Source organism: Vicia villosa, unplaced genomic scaffold (assembly GCF_029867415.1).
Source record: "Vicia villosa cultivar HV-30 ecotype Madison, WI unplaced genomic scaffold, Vvil1.0 ctg.003974F_1_1, whole genome shotgun sequence".
NCBI lineage: Eukaryota > Viridiplantae > Streptophyta > Magnoliopsida > Fabales > Fabaceae > Vicia > Vicia villosa.
In genome coordinates, this window is record NW_026706349.1 from 78,895 (window position 1) to 102,588 (window position 23,694).

The 23,694-nt window shown below is 34.6% G+C and overlaps 1 protein-coding gene across 1 annotated transcript; it reads left to right on the forward strand.

Moving 5' to 3' along the window:
* The first annotated feature begins 965 nt into the window (after window positions 1-965).
* On the forward strand, window positions 966-3,598 carry LOC131641691 (laccase-17-like). The gene is made up of 6 exons (XM_058911988.1): window positions 966-1,166; window positions 1,268-1,419; window positions 1,507-1,751; window positions 1,840-1,968; window positions 2,059-3,033; window positions 3,246-3,598. The coding sequence occupies exons 1-6, from the start codon at window positions 1,053-1,055 to the stop codon at window positions 3,374-3,376; spliced, it is 1,746 nt and encodes a 581-aa protein (XP_058767971.1). The 5' UTR covers window positions 966-1,052; the 3' UTR covers window positions 3,377-3,598.
* The last annotated feature ends 20,096 nt before the right edge of the window (window positions 3,599-23,694 follow it).

Genomic DNA, 23,694 nt, shown 5'->3' on the forward strand with positions numbered 1-23,694 from the left:
ATATATATATATATATATATATATATATATATATATATATATATATATATATATATATATATATATATATATATATATATATATATATATATATATATATATATAAAACAAAGTGGAGACGGATAGATTTAATCCTTGTCGTAAAAGCTTCATTGTGGTTAATATTTTAATAGTTTTTTAGGAAGCTGAAAAGGAAGTAATTTTTTTCTTATAATATGCTTAATCAAGATGTAACCAATCTCACCAAACTAAATTACCAACTAAACAAATTAAAACAGTGATGTAGATCAGATTTTTGTTTTATATTCCCATGCACGGTTGCACACATGACAACTATACTCTTGTATTTATCTGGTTCAATTGAATTTGACTCGCACCAACACATATGAAAAAATGTGTGTCTTTGTTAGTTTCAGTGTTCAAAGCCAACACCGACATTTATTATTATGTATAATTTATTATTTTTTTAAAATTATTACAGTATTAACGTGTTAGTGTCAGTATCGTGTTACTCGTGTGTCTGTGCTTCATATAATTCACTATATATTTTCGTGCAAATTATCTACTTAATGGTAATATAAAAATGACAACAATATCTGGCTATGAAGTGACATATTGAATAGAATTTTCTTACTTAGGCAACAAGAACATTTGTTGAGAGAGCTACATCAGTTCCTATTAGATGCATTCCTGCATACACAACAGTGTATCAAACAAACAACAAATGTTAGCTAACAGCTAAAACAATCATAGAAAATTAGCCACAGAATTTTGTTAATGACTTTGACTTAGATAAGAAGGAGATAAAACTAAATTGGATGTCTTTGACACCACTCTAAAGTTGTTCTAACTACTATTCTTGTTCAATGACAACAATGTTCAGTTCTGCTTCTATTTGAATCACAATATTTTTATCACCTAATCAAGCAACCAAATGCTCTTCATTCTTCTATATATAGACCAACATTTTTGTCACATTCCATCAACACAGTTCAACCTAAAACATAACAGTTGCAAGTTAAAAAAAGCATCTTCACTCGCTCACGAAAAAAATGGCTGTTTCCGTTTTTTCGTCACGTAAAATCCCAGTGTTCTTTCTGTCATTGATAGCTTTTTGTATGTTTGAGCTTGCAGTGGCTGGCACTACCAGACGCTACCATTTTGATGTACTTTCTTGAAACTATTATTACACTTTTCGATAATATGTATTGTTGTTTTTGTTTCTTTTACTCCTCTGCTTGTAATAACATGAGGTTAATTTATGCAGATAAGGTACCAAAATGTGACGAGATTGTGCCACAACAAGAGCATGGTGACAGTGAATGGTAAGTTTCCAGGACCTCGCATTGTGGCTAGGGAAGGAGATCGTCTTCTTATCACGGTTGTTAACAATGTGCAAAATAACATCTCTATTCACTGGTAAAGAACACTATATTGCTAAAAAGAATTTGTTAAACTTAGTAGCATAAAAGTAATGTGTCATGAACTTGGCTATCTTTGAAATAGGCATGGAATTCGACAACTTCGATCAGGATGGGCTGATGGACCAGCATATGTGACTCAATGCCCGATCCAAACAGGTCAACGCTATGTTTACAATTACACGATCAAAGGACAAAGAGGCACACTCTTTTGGCATGCTCACATATCTTGGTTAAGATCAACTGTCTATGGTCCACTCATCATTCTGCCCAAGAAAAATGTTCCATATCCTTTTGCTAAACCCCACAAGGAAGTTCCTATCATATTTGGTAAGGAAATTACTAAGAAGATTAACCTCTAGCACTATTCGATTTTAAATTTGCATAAGCTAATTATTCTCTTGAATTTTGGTTTTAGGGGAATGGTTTAATGCAGATACTGAGGCCATCATAGCACAAGCCCTGCAAACAGGGGGAGGACCAAATGTTTCGGAAGCCTACACAATTAATGGACTTCCAGGCCCATTGTATAACTGCTCTAAAAAAGGTATCAAGTGATAATAATAATAAAGAGATTAATTTTGATGTACATCAAAGTAAAACCTTTTAAATCATTATAAAATATCATTCTTCACAGATACATTCAAGTTGAAGGTGAAGCTTGGAAAGACTTACCTTCTACGTTTCATCAACGCTGCACTAAATGACGAGTTATTCTTCAGCATTGCAAATCACACCGTCACAGTTGTCGAAGCAGATGCAGTTTATGTAAAACCTTTTGAGACTAACACAATCCTTATTGCACCTGGCCAAACCACTAATGTTCTTCTTAAAACCAAGTCTCACTATCCCAATGCAGCATTCTTGATGACTGCTAGACCATATGCCACTGGCCTTGGAACTTTTGACAACACAACTGTTGCTGGTATCTTGGAATATGAATCTCCATCTAATAATCATCTCAACCCAGTTGTTTCACTAAAAAAGCTTCCACTCTTTAAACCTACTCTCCCAGCACTTAATGACACTTTATTTGCAACAAAGTTTGCCAACAAACTCCGTAGCCTTGCCAGTGCCAAATTTCCTGCTAACGTTCCCCAGAAAGTAGATAAGCACTTTTTCTTCACAGTAGGCCTCGGTACCAATCCCTGCACGAGCAACCAAACTTGTCAGGGACCCAATGGAACAATGTTCGCAGCATCAGTGAATAACGTATCTTTCACACTCCCAACCACTGCACTTCTTCAATCCCACTTCTCTGGGCAATCCAAGGGGGTCTACGCCCCTTATTTCCCAACCAGTCCCTTGCACCCATTCAATTATACTGGTACCCCTCCAAACAATACCATGGTAAGCAATGGAACAAAGGTTGTGGTTCTTCCTTTCAACACAAGCGTGCAGCTTGTGATGCAGGACACTAGCATTCTTGGTGCTGAAAGTCATCCTCTCCATTTGCATGGATTTAACTTCTTTGTTGTTGGACAAGGATTTGGTAACTATGATCCAAGTAAGGACCCTTCAAACTTCAATCTTGTTGATCCTGTTGAAAGGAATACAGTTGGTGTACCATCTGGTGGATGGGTTGCAATCAGATTCCTAGCAGATAATCCAGGTTAGTTCATAGTTTATTCAAATCAATATTGTTAATCGTAGATTGCAAAAAATATTGCAAGGATGTGGTGCTCAAGCATTGTTATAGCTTCTATTTCACAATCATTTATAGGAAATAATGTATCGCAGAACAATAACAATTTGTTTAAAATCTGCTATGATATAGCGCCGCTATTGAGGACATTGACTCATACTATCAAAATTTGTCTGCAGGGGTATGGTTCATGCATTGCCATTTAGAAGTGCATACAAGTTGGGGTCTTAAGATGGCATGGATTGTCTTGGATGGAAAGCTCCCAAATCAGAAGCTGCTTCCACCACCGGCTGATCTACCCAAGTGTTAACTTCAACCTAAAATTGCTTTATTTTGATTGACTATTTTGGCCCTTTTTGTTATTCAACACTGGGCAGAGTTGTTTTAATTTGTTTTCTGCAATGGTTTTTGAGGCTTGACATGAGGTTAAGGTTGTGCCTTTATATTTCTTTCGATGAGATATTTATTTATACAATATGATATGTCTTGACTATACAATTGTACTTGATTCGTTTGAGTGAAAATCCCTTATTCAAAGGTTAGTAATATAATTTGTTACTTATATTCACAATTGAAGAAAAACTATCAACGCATTGAATTAAAATGAAAGTAAAAAAACGAAATTGGTGGATACAAGATGTTTAAATTGATCAAAAAATGAAAAAATGTATATAGTAAACGTGATCACAAGCGTGAGTGTCGGTTTCAGATACACATTTATTCGGAAGTGTCAATGCTACATAGGTAAAAACCTAAAATCCCCCATTAAAAAGAGATACCTGAAACAAATTATGCAAATTGTTGTTGATGGATATTTAGATACCTAAAATCATCTGCTTCTTCATATTTGTACTGTATCCTTCCTTGGACACCTGAAACAAATGATCAAATTGAATATTGTGTGTAATTACCTAAATGAAGCTTAATTTTGCATGTTTCAATCTCATCAGATTTGGGATTTATTGAATCAATTGTTACCTCAACTCGCATCTTTACCCTCTTCACTGAATGCACCTTCATAAACACTAATCATCGTTTTCTTTCGTTATTCACCGTGTTGTCAGTATGTATTTCATGTGCATTTCTGGCGCCAAAGAACAGGAAAACAAACCTACGGTTTTCTCAATTTTAACCCCCACACAATTTCTTTATAGATTCCTGGGGGAGAACACCGGTTGAAACTCCAAAATACTCCTAACTTCGGAGATACATCTCCGAAGTCTTTTTTTTCCTTTAGATTTTTTTAAAATTTGGAGATATATCTCCGAAAACATCCATTATTATATTTTTAGGTGTTTTTGGAGATTAGGTGTTTTTGGAGATGCATCTCCGAAATATGCATGAAGTTATTTTTTTGGTTTTCTAAACAATAATTAGTCCCGTATTTTAAAATAAACGACAATGCTTAATGTAAATAGTACTTGATATAAACTAAATATAACACGCAAATTGAAATAAAATACTAATATTATATATAAAAAAAACAGTGTACGTAAATGTCAATAATACAATCCGAATACAAAAAAGTCAAGAATAAAAAATAAATAGGAAACTTCTACTGAGTATGTCTAACTCTAACTCTCTGGGACCTCCTCTGCCTCGTATATGCCACTGCACCAGCCACATCCCCGACCATCCTCTCCACGATGGCAATTGTCTTTGGCCCGCAGTGCTCAATGATACATCGGTCCAATGCATCCCGCCCAAGCATCTCTATCCGCTAGGATATCGGCAGGAGATCAGTAGCATGGTCATGATCGACCTGCTGGTTCTCCAAGATCTCCTCGTGTGTTGGCCTAGGAACTCCGGGAGCGTCGGATGTCATCAGAGGATGCGGCACCCGATAGAACCATGTCACGTACCCCTCTACACAATGTCACTTCTGGGTGGCCGCCATACGTCGATACTCATCCAGGACCAAACGATGCGCCCAGTCCTCAAATATAGCAGTGAGCTCCACTCGGGTAACTGTTGTCGGGAACAACCTTAAACGGTGACCTCGATATCATTTGCACACGTCCGAAGTGTCTCATGCACCGCTCCGACAGATACCTCACCATGGTGTTGCCCCCGCATGCCAACCATCCAGAGTATAACACGATGCGGTCGAATAGGACAACAACACGGTAGTCGGTGAAGGACGTCCAACGGATGTCATCGTGAGGAGTGCGGTCGAGGTACCCGCGATATGGGCCCACTGCGTTATTTCCCCTTTGGAGAACGTATCGGGCGGCCCTGGGCATGGTGTCAATGTACGTAGGATTAATGACAAAGCCGTGGATGCGGGGGAAGTACGAGATGATCCATCCCTGAAACACAAATATGATAATATGTTAAAAATAAATATGAACCATAAATAAATGTGAAAGAATTAAAAAGAAACGTACCGTCAGGAGTGTGCAAGATCCAGTCAACTGACTGGTCCTCCAATTGGAGGCTTCATTTAGCTTTTGTATAGGTATATCAGAATTGTTGCCCCCTAGTTCCACTAGTCAATGGTAGTCAGGTCCATAAAATAGCGGAGATATGTCATGTCGACGTAGGTTGCACTTTTGTCCACAAAGAGTGCAGTGCCTACCAAGAACATGAACCAGCACCGCTGAGCGTAGGCAGGGTGATACTCTGTAAAAAGCCTGTCACCCTCTTGCTCGGACTTTGCTGCCGCCACCAAGTGGTTCTCATACAGCTCTCTCAAACTGGAGAACCGGATATGGACCCCACTCGTCGCCCGACACTCATAATCAGCCATGTTTGGGTCCATACCCAGATAGTCGACCATCCACTCAATCGCCTCGACCCTCTGTATTCGGGAATGGTGCGGCAGCCTCCCTCTGATCGGCAGGTGGAGCAGACACTGAACATCGTGCAAGGTGATCGTCAACTCCTCAACAGGAAAGTGGAAAGAAGACGTCTCCTTGTGCCACCGCTCCACGAAAGCCCCCTACATGCTGTGGCTGATAGTGGTATATCCAGTAATGCACAACCCGCCAAGCCCGAAACCAGCTACAACATCATTAAACCACCTGGCCTGTGGTTTAAACAAATCAAAAATCTTCCGCGCGTGGTTCACAGATTTTATCGTCGGCCTTTCCTGTTACAACAAAAATAAACAAAAAAGATTGTTAGTTAGACCATTAGGAGAAAGTGGAATAAAAACCTAAATAAAAAACAGTTAAATTATAAAGTGTAATTAAAAAAAATACCTCTCCCTCCCAGACACGTCGAGCGACGTGGTCGTGGTAGTAAATCAACACGGAAGTGTCCGTAGGCCCTCCCGAGTAGCCCTCCTCCTCCTCCCCGTGCAGAGGGTCAACATCAGGTATCTCCATATCCTCGTGTCTCACCTCCTCCTCGATCTCCTCCTTCTCACGTACCACCTCACGAGAGGAAGACGCCCGACCCATCCGACTCCTAGATCCAGATGAGGAACTAGCAGGCGCCTCATCCGGTTGGACGGGTACTCGGCCCCGTCCCCGTGTCGTTGCCAACTGTGAGGCCTGCTCGCGATGAGTCGATGCGTCTGGGTTTCCCTACCCTGTCTAAGTCGTGCAGGATTTCCTAAAATTTTCCTTAAAAAAATGAAACCGGTAAGAAGGCGAAACAATCAAGAAAATAAAAAAAATTCTGAGTATATTTCGGAAGTGCGTTTCTGAAACTGGTCAAAGAGGTGTTTTCAGAAATGCACTTCTAAAACCCCCTGCATTTCCACCATTTTTGCAGAACCCATCTTCTTGCCCTAAACCCATTGAAGTTTCATTTTTTAACAATCAAACTCTTCCATTGACCTACAATAACTACAACTTACTATATTTTACTAATATCTAACTACACTAAATAAATTATCATTTATAGAGTTTTGTGTTTGAACACTTACAATTTTTTCAAGCTTTTAGGTTCCTTTGTATGAGCTTTTGAGTTGCTTTTGTTGCCTTTGATGTTGTAGAGCAAGTTGGAAGTTGGAAGAAATCGGGGGAACTTTGACAAAATTTTTGTTTTTGGGTATAATGAGGAGAGGGGGGTGGCTATGTGTTGTTAAGTGAAAAATGCAGATTATTTCGCAAATGCATTTCCGAAATCAACATGTCATACCCCAAAATTTGCTCATCATATTTTGACTCACATGACTTTCAATTGCTCAAAACTATGCAAGGATTGGGCACACTTACCTCTCTCCTAAGCAATAAGCCACATCTAGGGTTTTGCTTCTCTCCAAGAGAAATCAACTTCTGATACTTCAAGTGGACTTCTTGGCCTCTCATATGCCTCATAGTATCCTCATGCCAAGTTTCAAACTCTGATTCATAAGATTGCTCAGTCAACAGTTCAAATGGTCAACTCGACCAGTTTGACCTAAAAGTAAACTATGGTCAAATCACAATCAAAACTCCTGATTTTTGGTAAGCATCAATATTTTTAAGTCACATCCATCATTTGATCAATAATTGATCATGATTCATCAAGGAAAGCTCAGAAATCATCAAAACCTAAAGTTTCTAAATTAGGGTTTCTAGGAGAAAGTCAACTCAACTTTGACTGATCATATCTCCCTCATACTTTATCAGAAATTCCCCAACCAAAGCTCATTCTCAAGGAAATTCAATTCTCTACAACTTTGATGTTGGACCCAAGGTCAAGAAATGCTTTCGCATAAGAGATATAAGTCAAAACATTATAGGTCCTTTTGAAAGTCAACAAAAAGTCATTTTTTTCTCAGAGAATGGTACATGAACATGGTAAACTCAATTGAGATGAAACTAAAAGGAGGTTTTAAAGGACATCTTGAGATTTCTAAAATGGTCAAGAACACCTTCATAGGGTTAAAATTGAGAGAGATACGTAAGGTCGAAGTTGAGAAATTTTGGAGAAAAGTGCATGAAGCCAACATTGAGTAATCTTGATCTTTCTTCAAATGGGCCTCAACTTTTGAACTTCCCACGTGATATTAAGCCCAAGAGGAGTCCATTGGTCATATAAAAATTATTTCATGATTTTATTTCATTTATATTTGATTTAATTCATTTAAATTCAAATTAAATCAAATAAAATCAAGTTTTATTGAGATATTTTTTATGAATCAATTCTCCAAATATTTGATCCGATCAAAATCATCATCCAATGGTCCATATTAAAAGAGAGATATGCATGAAATAGAATTGGACCTAAAATAGAAAGAATTGGTACAAAATCATGTCATATTTTATTCAAATAAAAACAGTTGATCCTTTCCATTCTATTTGACCTAATAGGCTCTCCTATATATACTTGGATCATTCATATAACAAGGGGACGAAATTGGAGAACAAGGGCTAGGGTTTCCAAAGAGAAAAAATTCAAAGAAAGTGCAAAGAATCGTATTTGTTGTTGCAAGCATTCTCCAGGCCTTCTACTCATTCCATTCGATTCTCAAGGTATCACATAGTAAGTCTGTATGATTCATAACATGCCATGATGCCCAGGATATCTATTTCATATTGTTCATATTCATGCATGCTTCTTGAATTTGGTATTTTATAATTCAACGTTTTTTAATGTGATTGGATGACTTGAGTGAGCTTATGACATGTATTAGAAAGGATTTGAACCTTTAAATCGGAGCTTCAACGCTTGAATCACGACTTGCCATGGTTAGGGCACAAGCTCGTGTCACCCTCGAACCTCCATGTACAACAACTTTCAGGCGAAAATAATGCCACCATTGAACTCAGGGGGTTTGATTTAGGTGGCCTGGGTACTCTTTGATCTTTATTTAACGTGTTTCTGAGTTTTGATGTTTTGCAGCGATAGCTACGATAAGTTGTAGTTATTTTTGTAGTTAAATTGCAGCCAATTCATAGCAAATCCAAGGAGGAAGACAATGAATAGTGTCTTGGATCCTAGTGGCACGCGTGTTATGTTCCTACTGGTCGATCCAAAGATTCTTCCCTCTCTCCAATTGCAATTGGTCGGTCAAAGATTCAAAGACCTCTCTCTCCACTCCGATTGGCCATGCGTGGGCGCTGGGCCCCATTAAGCGGATCTAACGTTTCCAGACATGCGAGTCCACCGTAGATCATCAGGCTCCGACTGCACGGGATTGTTGCGCTCAGTTTTGTCTTTTCTCCATATCTCTCCTTTTATTTATTTATTTATTTATTTATTTTTCTTCTTTCTTTTAAAAAATGTTTTTTATTATTATTTCATAAAACACCACCTTTTTTATAATTTAGTTTTTTTTTACTAAATAATTTAACTTAGGTTTAAAAAATAATTTAAATTAGTTTTTAATTAGGTTAATTGATATAAGTTAGTTTTAATTTAAGTTACAATTACGTTTTAGGTTTAGCCTTAAACTTCAAAAACCATAGATAACCTAGAAATCTTAAGGTTGGTAGGTAGGTGTTGCCCATTAACCGTAGATTTTTAGTTTTGTTTCTCCCTTAAGTTTTTATCCTTAGGTTTGTCTTTAGGTTTTTTAGCCACTAATTTTTAAACTGTTTTTGTTAACCTTTTATTTTCTAACATTGATTTTATTTCTGCCTATTATAATTTTGCTTTTTATTTTTATTTTATAATGTCTTGCAGGGTTATCATCTACTTTATTATTTCTTGTGGTTTTCCCGCAAGTTTTTGCCTTATTATGTAACTACTCACAGGATGTAATAGTTTAATTAGGATTTTATTTTTGATGCCTTTATTTTTCTGCCCACAGGTGTTTATTGTAATAGCGTAGGAACTTTTAAATTCTGCCTTTATTTTTTACTGCGTGGTTAGTAATCCTAGGGAGTGCAAGCCTTGTTTAAAATAAATTAACCCACTAATTATAAGATAAATATTCGAATTGAACCACATGATTGTGCCACACACACACCTTTAGGGTAATCCTTCTTATGCTGCCTGTTGCCTGTTGCCTTATAAATCTCAAAATAGTCAAGTCCCTCAAATACGAAGATACCTAAAGCAAATGTCGCTCTCATTTCATAAATCATCATAAGATCATAGTCCCTACGAAGTTGCCTAACATAAAAATGATCTAGTCCCTCGATGTTGCCTCGGTAATATGATGATTGTCCCATTGCTAAGGTATCCTCGCCTGTTGCCTAAATGACTATTCTATCCTTCCCTAAAGACTACCTACCTCTATATAGTAGGGACAGTCTTATGGCGAACGATAATTCCGATGACCCTTCAACATCCAATGAAAGGACTTCCTACCCTCTTATGGTATGGATAGCCTTTTCAAACCGAAAAGCTAAAAGAACAATTTTTCTAACTTAGGGTAGGTTCTCCTGATTGCTTACTCTTTTCAAATTCAAAACTCTTTTTCCCACTCATTTTCAAATACTTTCAAAAACAAGGCTACGCTTATTTACAAGCTAAAGTCCTTAACAAAGTTTTTACTATTCACACACTAAAAACATTTTGAAAACAAAGTGAGCTAAGCAATTAAGAGCCCATGGATAACCATGGATACAAAGGGTGCTTACAACTTCCCTTTGTATAACCTACCCCCCGAACTCAAAATCTTTTAAAAGGTCTTTTTCTGTTCTTTTAGCCTTTCTAATTGGATAAAATAAAAGTCGATGGCGACTCTTGCTATCCGCAACATTTCAAAAAGTCAGTTCTCCCACCGTATTACACAACATTTCGGAGATGCATCTCCGAAAACACCTTATTTTTCAAAAAAAAAATTTCGAAAATGCATCTCCGAAATAACTTTTTTTTATTTGTTTGAAGATGCACTTCCGAAATATAGGGGCATTTTTGGAACTTCGCCGCGGATTTTCAAGAAGGTTAGGGGGTCCATAAAGAAACTGTCTTTTATTTTATTTTGAATGTTTATACTTTTTTTTTTCAAACAATTGTGTGTAAAGTGTAAACTATATTTATTTGTTCATGGTGAATTAAAAAATTACTATTAATTTAATAAAAACTACTATGATAACAAGAACAAAAAAAAATGAAAATACGAGATTTTACGAATGATTAACCAATGACTATTATGTATTATATTAGTGTGATTCAAATCATATTTACCATTTAAATAAATTTTTACCTTGATTTTTTGATTTTTAATAAGCGTTGATTAGGGATGAAAATGAACGACGTTGATTAGGGATGAAAATGAACGACGTTTGGGTAGGGTATTATAGTACTTATCCTCATACTCGTATTTTGAAAAAAGTTTCGTATCTGAGTTCATACTTACATGAACACCAACATTTAAACTTGTATATATGCCCTATGGATACCTCAGTACCCATATATATATATATATATATATATATATATATATATATATATATATTACCCGCATTTCTAGTAAAATTAAATCGATCAAGTAAAAAATATCATATAATTTTAAGTTTTTAACGACATTAAAAAAGTTTTTAAAAATTTTATTGTTGAATTATGAAATAAACAACAGTTATATTAAAATGCGTAATAACTTAACTAGTGACGAAGTCCTTTAACTTGATTTCAGATTTCACTTTAATCTCTTATCTAACTAGATTTATGACTCGTTTGTTGCACGAGTTTGATTAGAATTTTTATCTTAATAATTTATATATAAAAATTATATGATAGGCTTAAAGGTGCTTTAAAATTATATAAAATATAAATAAAATTATAAAAATATGAGAATCCCTAATAAATATATATATATATATATATATATATATATATATATATATATAATTTCAATTATGTTCTTTAAATTTAAAAAAATTGTCATATTTACGTGATATAATATTAAATTTTTTGTAGATAATATTTGAGATTATTTATTAATTTCATAATACATATGTGAGTAGATCAATCTAATTTTAATTATTCTTTTAGTGATTAGTATATATTTACAAAATCTAAGCAATATTTTTTATTCAATTTGAAGTCCAAAAAAGTTTTAATTCATATATTCTCTAGATATTATTTATTTATTTTTGTAAATCATATTATATCTTGCATATTGATTTTTTTTCTTCAGTGTTCCTATTTTAATCAAGTAACTCCATTCATATTTTTATAATTTTTTTGTTTTTTTATTATAGCAAAAAGCCAAAATGTATAGTATAAATATGTAAAATTCTTTCATCAAGTACGTATTTATATATACAATAATGTTTGTTATTAATTATAATTTATTATTAATTATTATTATTGTAAGTTAAGTGCTCAAGTAGTTATTAAGTATGAAAAAAATTATTAAAAGTTGGTGCAATAAAGAATAAAAGTTATTATTCGTATGAAATCGATAATCTATTTTGAGAAAATTATTAAAATTGATTACCTAAATTATATTTAAAATTTATTTTACAAAAAATTACTATTTCTTTTTCTCTCCTTCATCAATCAAATAAAATGTATAGATTATTTTGTTATAGGTTAATATTTTATTCTTTTTCGAACGACAATTTAGTACCAGTGTACCATTAATCTCTATGGAGACGATAAATTTTCGAAATAATATTTCCAAAATTTTTGTTGCTTGCCCTCTACCACTTCAACAAGAATCAAACAAGTTAAAAGTTATTTTTTCATAGAACAAGATAAAACAGAAACACATAAGAGTGAAATAAACAGTATTAAAAAAAATAATAAATAAACAAAAACATAGATTATCTGTTTTCTGAATACCCACAATTTTTTGGAAACCCTTTTGTGAATTTTTTCCCCATATGCCACAACTCTCAAACACATTTCTCTAAATGCCACATTCTGAAATTAATTTCCCAGAATGCCACATTTTCCCCCATGTCGCCAATCAATGTGGAGACATGGTGGGCCCCCTCTGCGCAAGAAAGCATGTCGCCATTCAGCATGGAGACATGGTGGGCCCCATCTGAGAAAGAGAGCATGTCGCCATTCAACATGGAGACATGATATTTTTTAATTTTTTTTTCGTTTTGTTATCTATCTTTTTTATATATAAACTATTTTTGTTCTATATATATTTATATTATATAAATCCAATAAATACTTTAAATGGTTTAAAATCATTTTTTTAATTAATTTTAAATAATTAAAAAAATAAATTAAATTTTTTAAACATAATTAATACTAATACAACAACATCTCTAAAGCAGTCAACAATGCCTAACTAGTTAGAAGGGCCTGCTCCATTTGGCCGATGCGGACATTTTTTCCGCATATGTAATCCTTGACAGATTCCACATCGTCTTTTTTACTTTCTCAACGGTGTCCATTTCAGTCCTAATGCGAGTGCTGTTTGGGCGACCTTTTTTGTTTCGTCGCATTCTTTCATTGTGTAAAAGAATATCGCATTGATATTGAGTCCATTGATTTTCTTTGGAAACACTGATGAAGCTTTGTTCGTATACCTTGAAAAAACTTCGAACTCTAAATACATGAGGGATAAACACCAAATAATTGAGTCAGACATGAGAACAAGCTACAATGGCATGCGAGCAAGGCACATGAAAAGTTTGAAATTTCCCACAGTCACATGTTTGTTTTTCGAGGTCGACGTTATAATAAGTAAGTGGCCGACACTCGTTATTATTAACCGTCTCTTGGACGACGAAATAGTTTCTCTCATGATCAAAACTCAGGACATTATAACTGTGAGATTTTTCTACTTCTTTCGTCATCCCTTTCATGCAATTATCTGTGAACTCCTTCTTTGATGACAACATTTTTGTCCAATCTTGACCTCGCCTCCCAAACAATGTGCCTATCCTGAAGTATGTTGATCTTACCAGTGTTGTAATAGGTAAATTCCTTGTTTCCTTCATCACTGAGTTCAACGATTCAACAAGGTTGGTTGTCATGTGACCCCATCGTCTTCCACCGTCATAAGCTCGCGACCATTTTTCTCTTGGAAGATTCTCTATCCAGTTGAAAGCTTTCATGTCTATTTGTCGGATTTCCTCCCGATAGTAAGCGTTGTAGACTCCGTCAGAGCATACCTTGTGTATGCATTATTAAAAACTTTAGTATAACAAAAATATGAGTTTAAAAGTGGAAGGACATAACGCTAAAAAAATAGAGAATAAATTACCCATGTTTACAAATTTTTTGCGAAGGTCTTTGTCCTTGATCGCTCGCATAAAGTTTTGTGCGATGTGCTTGATGCAATACACATGCACTGAAGGAGGATTTTGCCAACCATTGTTTGGGTTGTTGTATACACTCTTTATAGACTCGTGTCGACCAGATATCAAACATAGATCGGACAGAGGGGTAACGTGGAGCCTCAATTTTTTTTAGGAAAAAACTTCATGCCCCTCCGGTCTCACCTTCAACCAATGCATAGATGATTGGGAAAATGTTACCATTCCCATCTTGTGCAACAGCCATTAGCAACGTTCCCCTATATTTTCTATACAGTCATGTTCCATCGACTTGCACAATTGGTTTCCAATAGGAGAAACCCCTGATACAAGGTTGAAACGCCCAAAAAAGGCGATGGAAAATTCTTGCACCACTAATTTGTGTTCCATCATCTAAATATACAGGCAGTGTTTCTAGTTCTATTATGGTTCCAGGAAGATGCTCTCGCATGACTAACAACTATTACGGTAGTTCGTTGTATGAAGCCTCCCAGTTTCCATAAATAGACTCGGCCTGCACTCGTAGGGGAAGTCCCACCGTAAAATGCTTTACATGGTTCCGCTGTAAAATTGACATGGCTTAAAACCATTTATCAAGCAGAAGCAAATATACCAACAGAAGCTTCAACAAAAGAGCATAAAATGAGATATGCTCGAATTTATATAATGATTCTCATTGGGCAACTTTTGTTTCTCGACAAAAGCGACAGCTACATCCACTCAAAATGGTCACAATTCCTCTTTGATTTTAATCAGTGTGGCACATATAGTTGGGGTTCTGCTGTTTTGTGTAACTTGTACAGGGAGATGTGTAAAGCTTGTGAGTTCAAAGTAAAAGAAATATCAGGATGTCTTTTACTTCTTCAAGCTTGGGCATTTACACGATTGCCTATTATTTCTCCTGCATTTGCGTTCCCTCCAGCATATCCTCATGCTTCGAGGTAAATTATAATTTAATTTCATTATTTAATTTTTTTAATTCTTTTTGAATAATTTTTTACATTTTTTATTTTCTTTAGATGGTGTGTTAAAGGCATGAACTTCAAGAACAACCCCCGAAACTATCTCCAAGGATACCGGTTCCAAATTAATCACATGCAGCCAGATCAAGTTTCTATTCATCAGCTCTTTTGGTAATATATTTTGTTTTAACTCTATTTCGTTACACTAACAAATTTATTCAATTAATTATACTTGTCAGTTTATTTGGAGGTTGTACCTAGGATTTGCGCCTCAACGTCATCAAGATAGTTCGATTTGGAGTGCAAGAACGTATTTAATTTGTTTCCATCTTGTTGAAATGCATCAAAGTGATCGGGTGAAACTTCAGTTTGGCTATCAACAACATATACTCAATACAACAATCTGCCTCAAAGAACATCATAAGATGAAAACAAACAAGTCTCGCTTAACTCCATGGACTGAACTATACCATGAGGAGCAACAATGTTGGACAAATAGGGAATCTTATACATTGGAGGGAACACAATTACAAGAGTCACCACAGCACATGCATTGGTATAGGTCACTTCTATTCATATATGCATCGTAAGAACACTTTCTCACTGACCCGCGTTCAATTCCAAATTCAACAAACCGTCCAAGTGGGTCTCAAAAACAACATCAACCCAAAACCTTCCAAGAACAATCTCAACCCCAACTATTTCAACAACAACCTCAACACCAAACCTTCCAACAGCAATCTCAACCCCAACTATTTCAACAACAACCTCAACACCAAACCTTCCAACAAGAATCTCAACCCTCCCAACAACACCATTTTAACCCCCAATTATTCCCAACAACATACTCCTAACCCATACATTGACCCATAATACTCTTCCTACACCCAATACACCCAATCTCATTCTCAAACAAATTATAACTATCAAACCCAACACCAACAAACTTATATCCGTCCATCCATGCAATTCACACATATCCCACATCCAAACTTTGATTCCCCTTACATCCAACAAAACCCTTCAACCTCTAACACTCAACCACCCACCACTAATTATCAGGGCTGGCCCAATCAAACTGGTGGCCCTGTTTTAATTTTAAATATGGACCCAAATTTTTTTAAAAAAATATAATTATAATAATAAAAAATGCATTAAAAATATAATTATATCTTAATTGAAGATAGATTAACTAATGATTTTTGCTCAATCACATTTTTTATATATTTTGTTATAGATTTTTTTAATTTATTAAACTTTTATCATAACATTTTTTATTTTTATTAATACTTATATGAAATTGAACCTTCCAAAATTTGAGATCTCCCCAAATTTAGGACTCTATACTCTTGCACAGGAGATAAAACATCACACAAATACTTAAAAGTATAACAATTTAAAGATTAAATCAAATAACGAATAATAAAAGAAATTAAAGTAAAGAAGGGTTTGTGTAAATAATGAGAAACTAGAAAAAAAAAGGTAAGTATTAGGAAATTAAAGTGTGATGCATCTCAGAATTTTAATCTATCACAAAATAATAAAGATTTTTAAAAAACAAAACAAAAACTATGAATGATATTTATTTGAGATATTCTAACTACAGCATGAGCAAAGTCATGTAGCAGTGAAAGAGATATTTGAAACAATAATTAGGGGATATCATGTCATTATAATCAATTTTGAAAATTAATTGATTAAAAAACTAAATATTAAAGAACTTCATCTGATGTTATATTTCAGCAAACCAGTGTAATTTTATCTTTCTTTATAATACTAATGAAAACAAAGATAGAGAAAAAAAAAGAAAAGGAAAGTTCCACATCGAATATTTGAAATGGTCTGAAGGAAAAACAAACTAAAAAAAGTATCTGACGCTTTGAATGTGTCAAAACTGTCTTGCAAAAACCATGTGGGACCACTTATAATAACTTATAATTAGATTAGATTTTTTCAAGGCTTGTATTTATCTTGGAAAAATGGGCCCAACAATTTTGGGGGCCCTGTGCAATAGAGCTGGTTGCTCCTGCTTTGGGCCGGCCTTGCTAATTATATCCCAACCGTGACCAACCGTAACCCGCCGCACACACAATCCACCCCAAACTTAAACTTCGATCTTAATGTCAGTGATTATGAGATGTTAAGTGAACTTTGGTCTCCTCCACCTCCAACACAAGCGACACAAGACGACCCTGGTTCAACTGAAGAAGAACAACAATATGGCTGTGGTCATCCTACGCGAAGACCACCTCATTGTGGTACCGATGGTCATTTGTTTCGTCAATGATTTTTATATTTATGTTGTTGTATTAGTATTATTATGTTTAATAATATTTATTTTTAAATTACTATCTTGTTATTTATTATTCATATTGAGTTGTATTAATATTACAACTAGTGTAAATTATGTTTTAAAAAAATTAACTTATTTTTTTATTATTTAAAATTAATTAAAACTAATTTTAAATCAATTAACTTATTTATTATATATATATATAACAAAAATATATTAATTCACAAAAACGAAAAAAAAAATAATAGCATGTCTCCAAGTCAAATGGCGACATGCTTTGCAGTCAGCATGGGCCCCACCATGTCTCCCAATGAGATGGCGACATGCTTTGCAGTCAGCATGGGCCCCACCATGTCTCTATTTGGATTGGCGACATAGTCTAAAAGTGTGGCATTCTGGGAATTAATTTTCAGATTGTGACATTTGGGGAAAATCACTTCACAAGTGTGGCATTGGGGAAAAAAATACTCTCACGAGAACCAGAACTTGAGTCTGGCGCCTTAGACCACTCATCCATCCTAACTTGTTGATATTGATTTTCTAATACAAATATATTAAATTAAATTACTAATTTTCTGATACAAATATATTAAAACAAATTACTCCTAAATATTGGTCAATGACTTCAGCACTATTGGATCAATTATTTTTGGCTCATGTGAAAAGGTAGCTGTGGACCTCCGTTTTTTAATTTCGGGCCATACCTCTGTTCTGTAGAGATACGTGAACTGACTCTTTTTTATCGCTTAATGCTTTCGCATTTTGAAAATTCACAGAGTCGCCACCGACCTTTTATTTTATCCAATTAAGGAAAGGTTTATAAAAGAAACAGAAAAAAGACCTTTAAGAAATTCTGGGTAAGGGGGTAGGTTATACAAAGGGAAGGTGTTAGCACCCTTTGTATCCATGGTTATCCATGGGCTCTTAAGTTTGCTTAGCTCACTTGTTTTTCGATCACTTTTCAATTGCTCTGAAATTGCTCATATGTGGTTTCAAATACTTTTGTAAATTGAATTTTGTAATGATCCATGTGTGGATGTATACAAAATGCTTGTTTATCTTTCGAAAGATGTTTTGAAAAGAACGTTAACTTTGTAATAATCCGTGTTTGGATGTATACAAAGTATTGTCTTTTTTGAAAGTTTTGTTTTGAAAAACAACAGTGTATGAGAATTTTGTTTGTTTTGATTTGAGCAAGCAAACTAGGAGGTCTACCCTGAGTTGTAAGGTCTTTATCCTATTTCCTTTAAAAATCTATCCTTTCACCGGATATAAACGCAAGGTTCGATTTTGTACTCAAAATAGTAGAATTTTGACTTTGATTTTGAAAAGAATGAGAAAGGATTACCTTAAGAGGTGCAAGTGTGATTGTGATTGGATTCAGATATTTTATCTTTGAAGTTAGTGATCTAACGGTTCAATTTTATCTTTGACATACACGCAGTTTATATTTGCGGGAAATTAAAATGCGGAAATGTAAAGTGCGGAAAGTAAATCTACGCTATCACATCGATTGTGCAGGAAATGTAAACTAGCCTATTTACATGAATTTGACATCCTATACATTTATCTAGGAATTTAAATTGCAAGAAAAATAAAAGGGCATGTTTTTGGATTTTTTTATGATTTATTTTAATTATAATTAATGTATGATTAATTAAATTAAAATGAAGAAAAAAGATGAAAATAGATTTAAACCTAGAAATTAAGTTTAAAATATGTAAAAAATATTTGTCAATTAATTTTAAAACAAAACTAATTTTTTTGGAATTTTTGGAATTGATTTGAAATTGATTTAAGTTAATTAAAACATAATTATACAAATAATTATACAAATAATTAAAACTTAAAGAGAAAATTATTCAAAATATGTACAAAATTAGTTTATAATATATAAACAATATTTAACATAAAGAACAATTTTTTTTATGATTTTTTGATTGGTTAGAATAATTAAAAAGCAAATATATAAATATATACCAATTAATTATGCAAAATATTGAAATTTTGAAGAAAAATAAAATATTTTTATTTCAGAAAATAATATATTATTTTAGAAGTCTAAAAATATTTTTTGTGTATTTTTTGGATTTTTAAAACTATTTTTAATTAATTTAACAAAGAAATTAAAATAAAATAGAAAATAAAAGGATACTGATCATGTGTGGTTGGATTGAGGGTCCATGATAAGGATTGTTTGATCTGGCGCGTTGGATGATTCATCAAATGAGATCAGATGGTCCAGAAATTGAGGCACGTGGTGATCAGTACACCTGCAAAGCACAGAATTAGAGGAAATTTTAAAAAAGTACGCGCGCTGGCTGTCCAATGAGGTGGGGACACCTCATCATCTTCAACCTCTCGCTAGGGCCTTTTACAGCGCTTTTATGAAAGAGCGCTGTAATTGATGAGCTTCATACCTGCAAAATAACGAATAGGGGTAAACGAGCATAGAAATCAGGCGCGATGGTACCATTGGATTCGTCTTGTTCCACTGAATGTAACCCTGCCCTTAATTTGTTTTAATTTTGGCCCTAATGAAGAACCCTAATTTTGAGCTAAGAAAACCCTAAAATGGTATATGCTACAAGCAACCATTAAAATCCAATTGAAGCTCCAGAAACGACCAGAGCTTCAAACCAAACACAATTATGCATCTACATCTTGTTAAATATGCGTGTGTTATGAGATATAAGTTGGTTTTAGTTTGAACAAACCGTGGCCTATATAGCTCGATTCAATGAGGTTTAAGACTTGGAAATGATTGGAATTGTTTCAGTGAAGCTCAGAGATGAGGTTTGAGTGCTTAGTTTGTATTGAAATGGACTGAAATTAAAAACTCGAATTTGAATTTTCTTTGAATTTTTTCAAGTGGTTACAAGTGTATATGAGCAAGGCTTTGTTTCTGATTCGTGTCTCTTGTGTTACTGAAGCATGCTAGCCTATTTATAAGCATTGAGTGCTTAGAATTGAAGCTAAGAAGCAACTAGTTGCCTTTGTGGAATTCTTGCATTTTTTATATTAAAAAAGCTTTGAATGATTGACCAAGTCCTCTTGTCTTCAATGCATCTGCCTTGCTCTTCAATTATCTGCAGAAAGATGAGGATTCCTTGGGTGAGTCATGCTTGGAAGTTAAGCTACCATTTATCCATCCATTTTCCTTTTAATTTTAATCTTAAAATAAGATAAAATCATGCCAAAAATGGATAAAAAAAGGTGTGGGCCTTGTCTTGGTCGTGGGAGGCCCATAATAACATGGCAAAGATGTTTGAATGCTGAAAACTTGGCCCCATTTGGAAAAAAATACATTTTTGAGCAATGTTGGTTTCATGCATTTTCCCAAAATTTAGCCAACTTCAACAAGGTGTAAATCCCTCAATTTTTGTCATATGAAGGAGATCTTGCACTTTTTGGAAACCTCAAAGAGTCCTCTAACCAATGCCTTTGGTCTCATGTCAAAATGATTTTTGAAGCTCCTTGTGTGTCCTTTTGAAAAAAGTGTCTTTTTGTTGACTTTGAAAATGACCTGTAATGTCTTTGATCATATTTTTCAAATGGTGAATCCAATGACCATGGGATCAATGGCATTTGAAAGATAATTGAATTTCCTTCAAAATGAGCTTTGGTTTGAATTTTTTGGATGAAGGATGAGAGAGTTATGATCAGTCAAAGTTGAGTTGACTTTTCAGGCAAAAACCCTAATTTTGAATCTTAGGGTTTTGTTGATTTTTGATCTTTCCTTGATGAATTATGATCATCCAATGATCAAATGATGAATCCTTTGACAAAATATGGACTTTGACAAAAAATTTCATTTTTGACTGTCTGTTGACTTTTTTGGTCAAACGGGTCGTCTGTTGACTGTTTGAGCTGCTGACGGTGCGTCTGAGTGAATTGAAGTTTGAAAATTTGTATGATGGTACTTTGAGATATATGGATGTGTATGAAATCCATTTGAGCTCTCAAAAACTTGTTTCTCCTGTAAAAACAAGAAAACCCTAGTCAGGGACTGTTTGTGTAGGAGACAGTTAAGCGTACCTGATTTTTGTGCAGTGTTGAGTCTCTGCTAATCGCGTGATATTCAGAAGACTTCTAGAACAAAAATCTTGGAATTTTGAATTGTGAAAGATTGATTTGATTGATGGTACAAAACACTGAGAATTGTACTGCCAGCAGTTTGGCTGTCAACTGACTGTTCAGGTATTGACGTAGCAGTTAGAGTGAAAAATCAACAGTCAAAGTTAATTTTCTTTTTTGTTGTTTTTTGTTTTATGTGAAAAATGAAAGTTATTTACATGACTTGTTAAAAACACAGACATAATAAATAACTAATATACTGTTACCAGTACAGTCTGAGTTTCCTGATTCTGCGCCTGCAAAAAGATTTAACTCTGTACCAATTGTGTCAGTACTATTTATCTGTAAATAAATAAATAGCATGTGTGAAGTAATAAACAGTATTTGGCGTTTGCGTAAGAATAAATTCAACTGCAAGCCAAATTACTGTATAAGAAAAATTCTAAAAACTAAGTGTTTCATATGTCAGGATATTTGTTGAAATAAAAATCCATGATTATATGAGACTTTTAATTTTCAGATTGGAGTTTTCTTGAAAAATAATGCGGGCAAATTTTGGGGTATAACAGTTGCCCCTATTCAATCTTCTTAAACCTGAAGAGATTGTCTGAAATCTGAAGGTAGAAGATGATTGAATATTTAGATGCCCTGAAAATTTGCACTTACCTTGATCTGAAGAGATGTTGGAAGTTGCATTTGAATGTTGTCTGCGAAATGTTGTTGGCAGATTGGAACATTACCTGAGATGGGCTTTCAGATGCCACCTGGTAAATGTGTTGATGGTTTGTTCATCAGAATGAATCCATTGATTATATCTTGATGAAGGATTTGAAAGTCTTTGTGTTGACTGTTTCGGAACCGTCCAAGGTTACCGCTTTAAGTCTTGGAAGATAATAGTTACGGAACTTGTCCAAAGTTTTTCCGATTTAGATTTTGGAAGTTGATCATTGTGGAACCGTCTGAGGTATCGCTTTAGATCTGCAATGTTAAATCGTTCTGGAACCGTCTGAGGTATCACTTTAGATCTGCAATGTTAGATCGTTTTGGAACCGTCTGAGGTATCGCTTTAGATCTGTGATGCTAGATCGTTTTGGAACCGTCTGAGGTATCGCTTTAGATCTGTGATGCTAGATCGTTTTGGAACCGTCTGAGGTATCGCTTTAGATCTGTAATGTTAGATCGTTTTGGAACCGTCTGAGGTATCGCTTTAGATCTGTGATGCTAGATCGTTTTGGAACCGTCTGAGGTATCGCTTTAGATCTGCAATGTTAGATCGTTCTGGAACCGTCTGAGGTATCAACTTTAGATCTGTGATGTCTGTTTTTGAGTTGGTAAGTGATCAGAATGAATCTTCGGCTTGATTATATCTGAGAGAACCGTTCATGGAATTCAGGTGAACACTGCATGTGATTGAGAACATCTTTGTTGAAGATATCCGTCTACCTGAAAAATCAAGTTAGTGATATGCAATGTTTATGATGCATGTAAATGTGAGATATTCCCGGAGAAATATGCATGTGATGTTGTGCATGAATATGCGTATGAATATGCGCATGATGCATGATGTATGAATATGATGTATGAATATGATGTATGAATATGATGTATGAATATGAATATGTGATGTATGAATGTGAGATGTCGAGCTTCTATTTGGGAAAATAAATTTCCGCCAGTCATCTGGATATGACTATATTGTGATCGTTGATGATCTTTTGTCTTGTTTGAGTACCCTTGGCTGGGGAAATTCTTTGAGAACCCTGGTATTCTGTTGAAGGATCTTTGAACATCTATTGAGAATGAAAGGTAGCTGGAAGTTCTGATGCCCTTTCAAATGGGAATGAGGAAGATGCATAATCCTCCGATGCACTATCTGACCAAGTCCGGGCGCGGGGATCACACCTTCTGAAGATAGTAATCTGGAACAACCCTGCTGGGGGATAAGACTTCTTTTGAAGAGAAAATCTTTTTGAGGAATTTGCTGAGAAATGCGTTTCTCTTGGTGGTTTTCTTCTGATGGGATGATGTCCAGATAATTGGGACATTTCCTGAATGCTATTCCTGTTTTTCCTGGTAAACATCAATCATATTCAAATGCACATGTTCATTCAAAATCATCATTGGGACGTTTACGTATTTAAAACAGAAAAAAGTGAAAATAGTGATTTTTGAGCCTAAGCTGCATTGATTTTTGAAAAAGAGCCATGATAGGCTGGTTAGCACAGGGAGACAACAATCCTAGAAG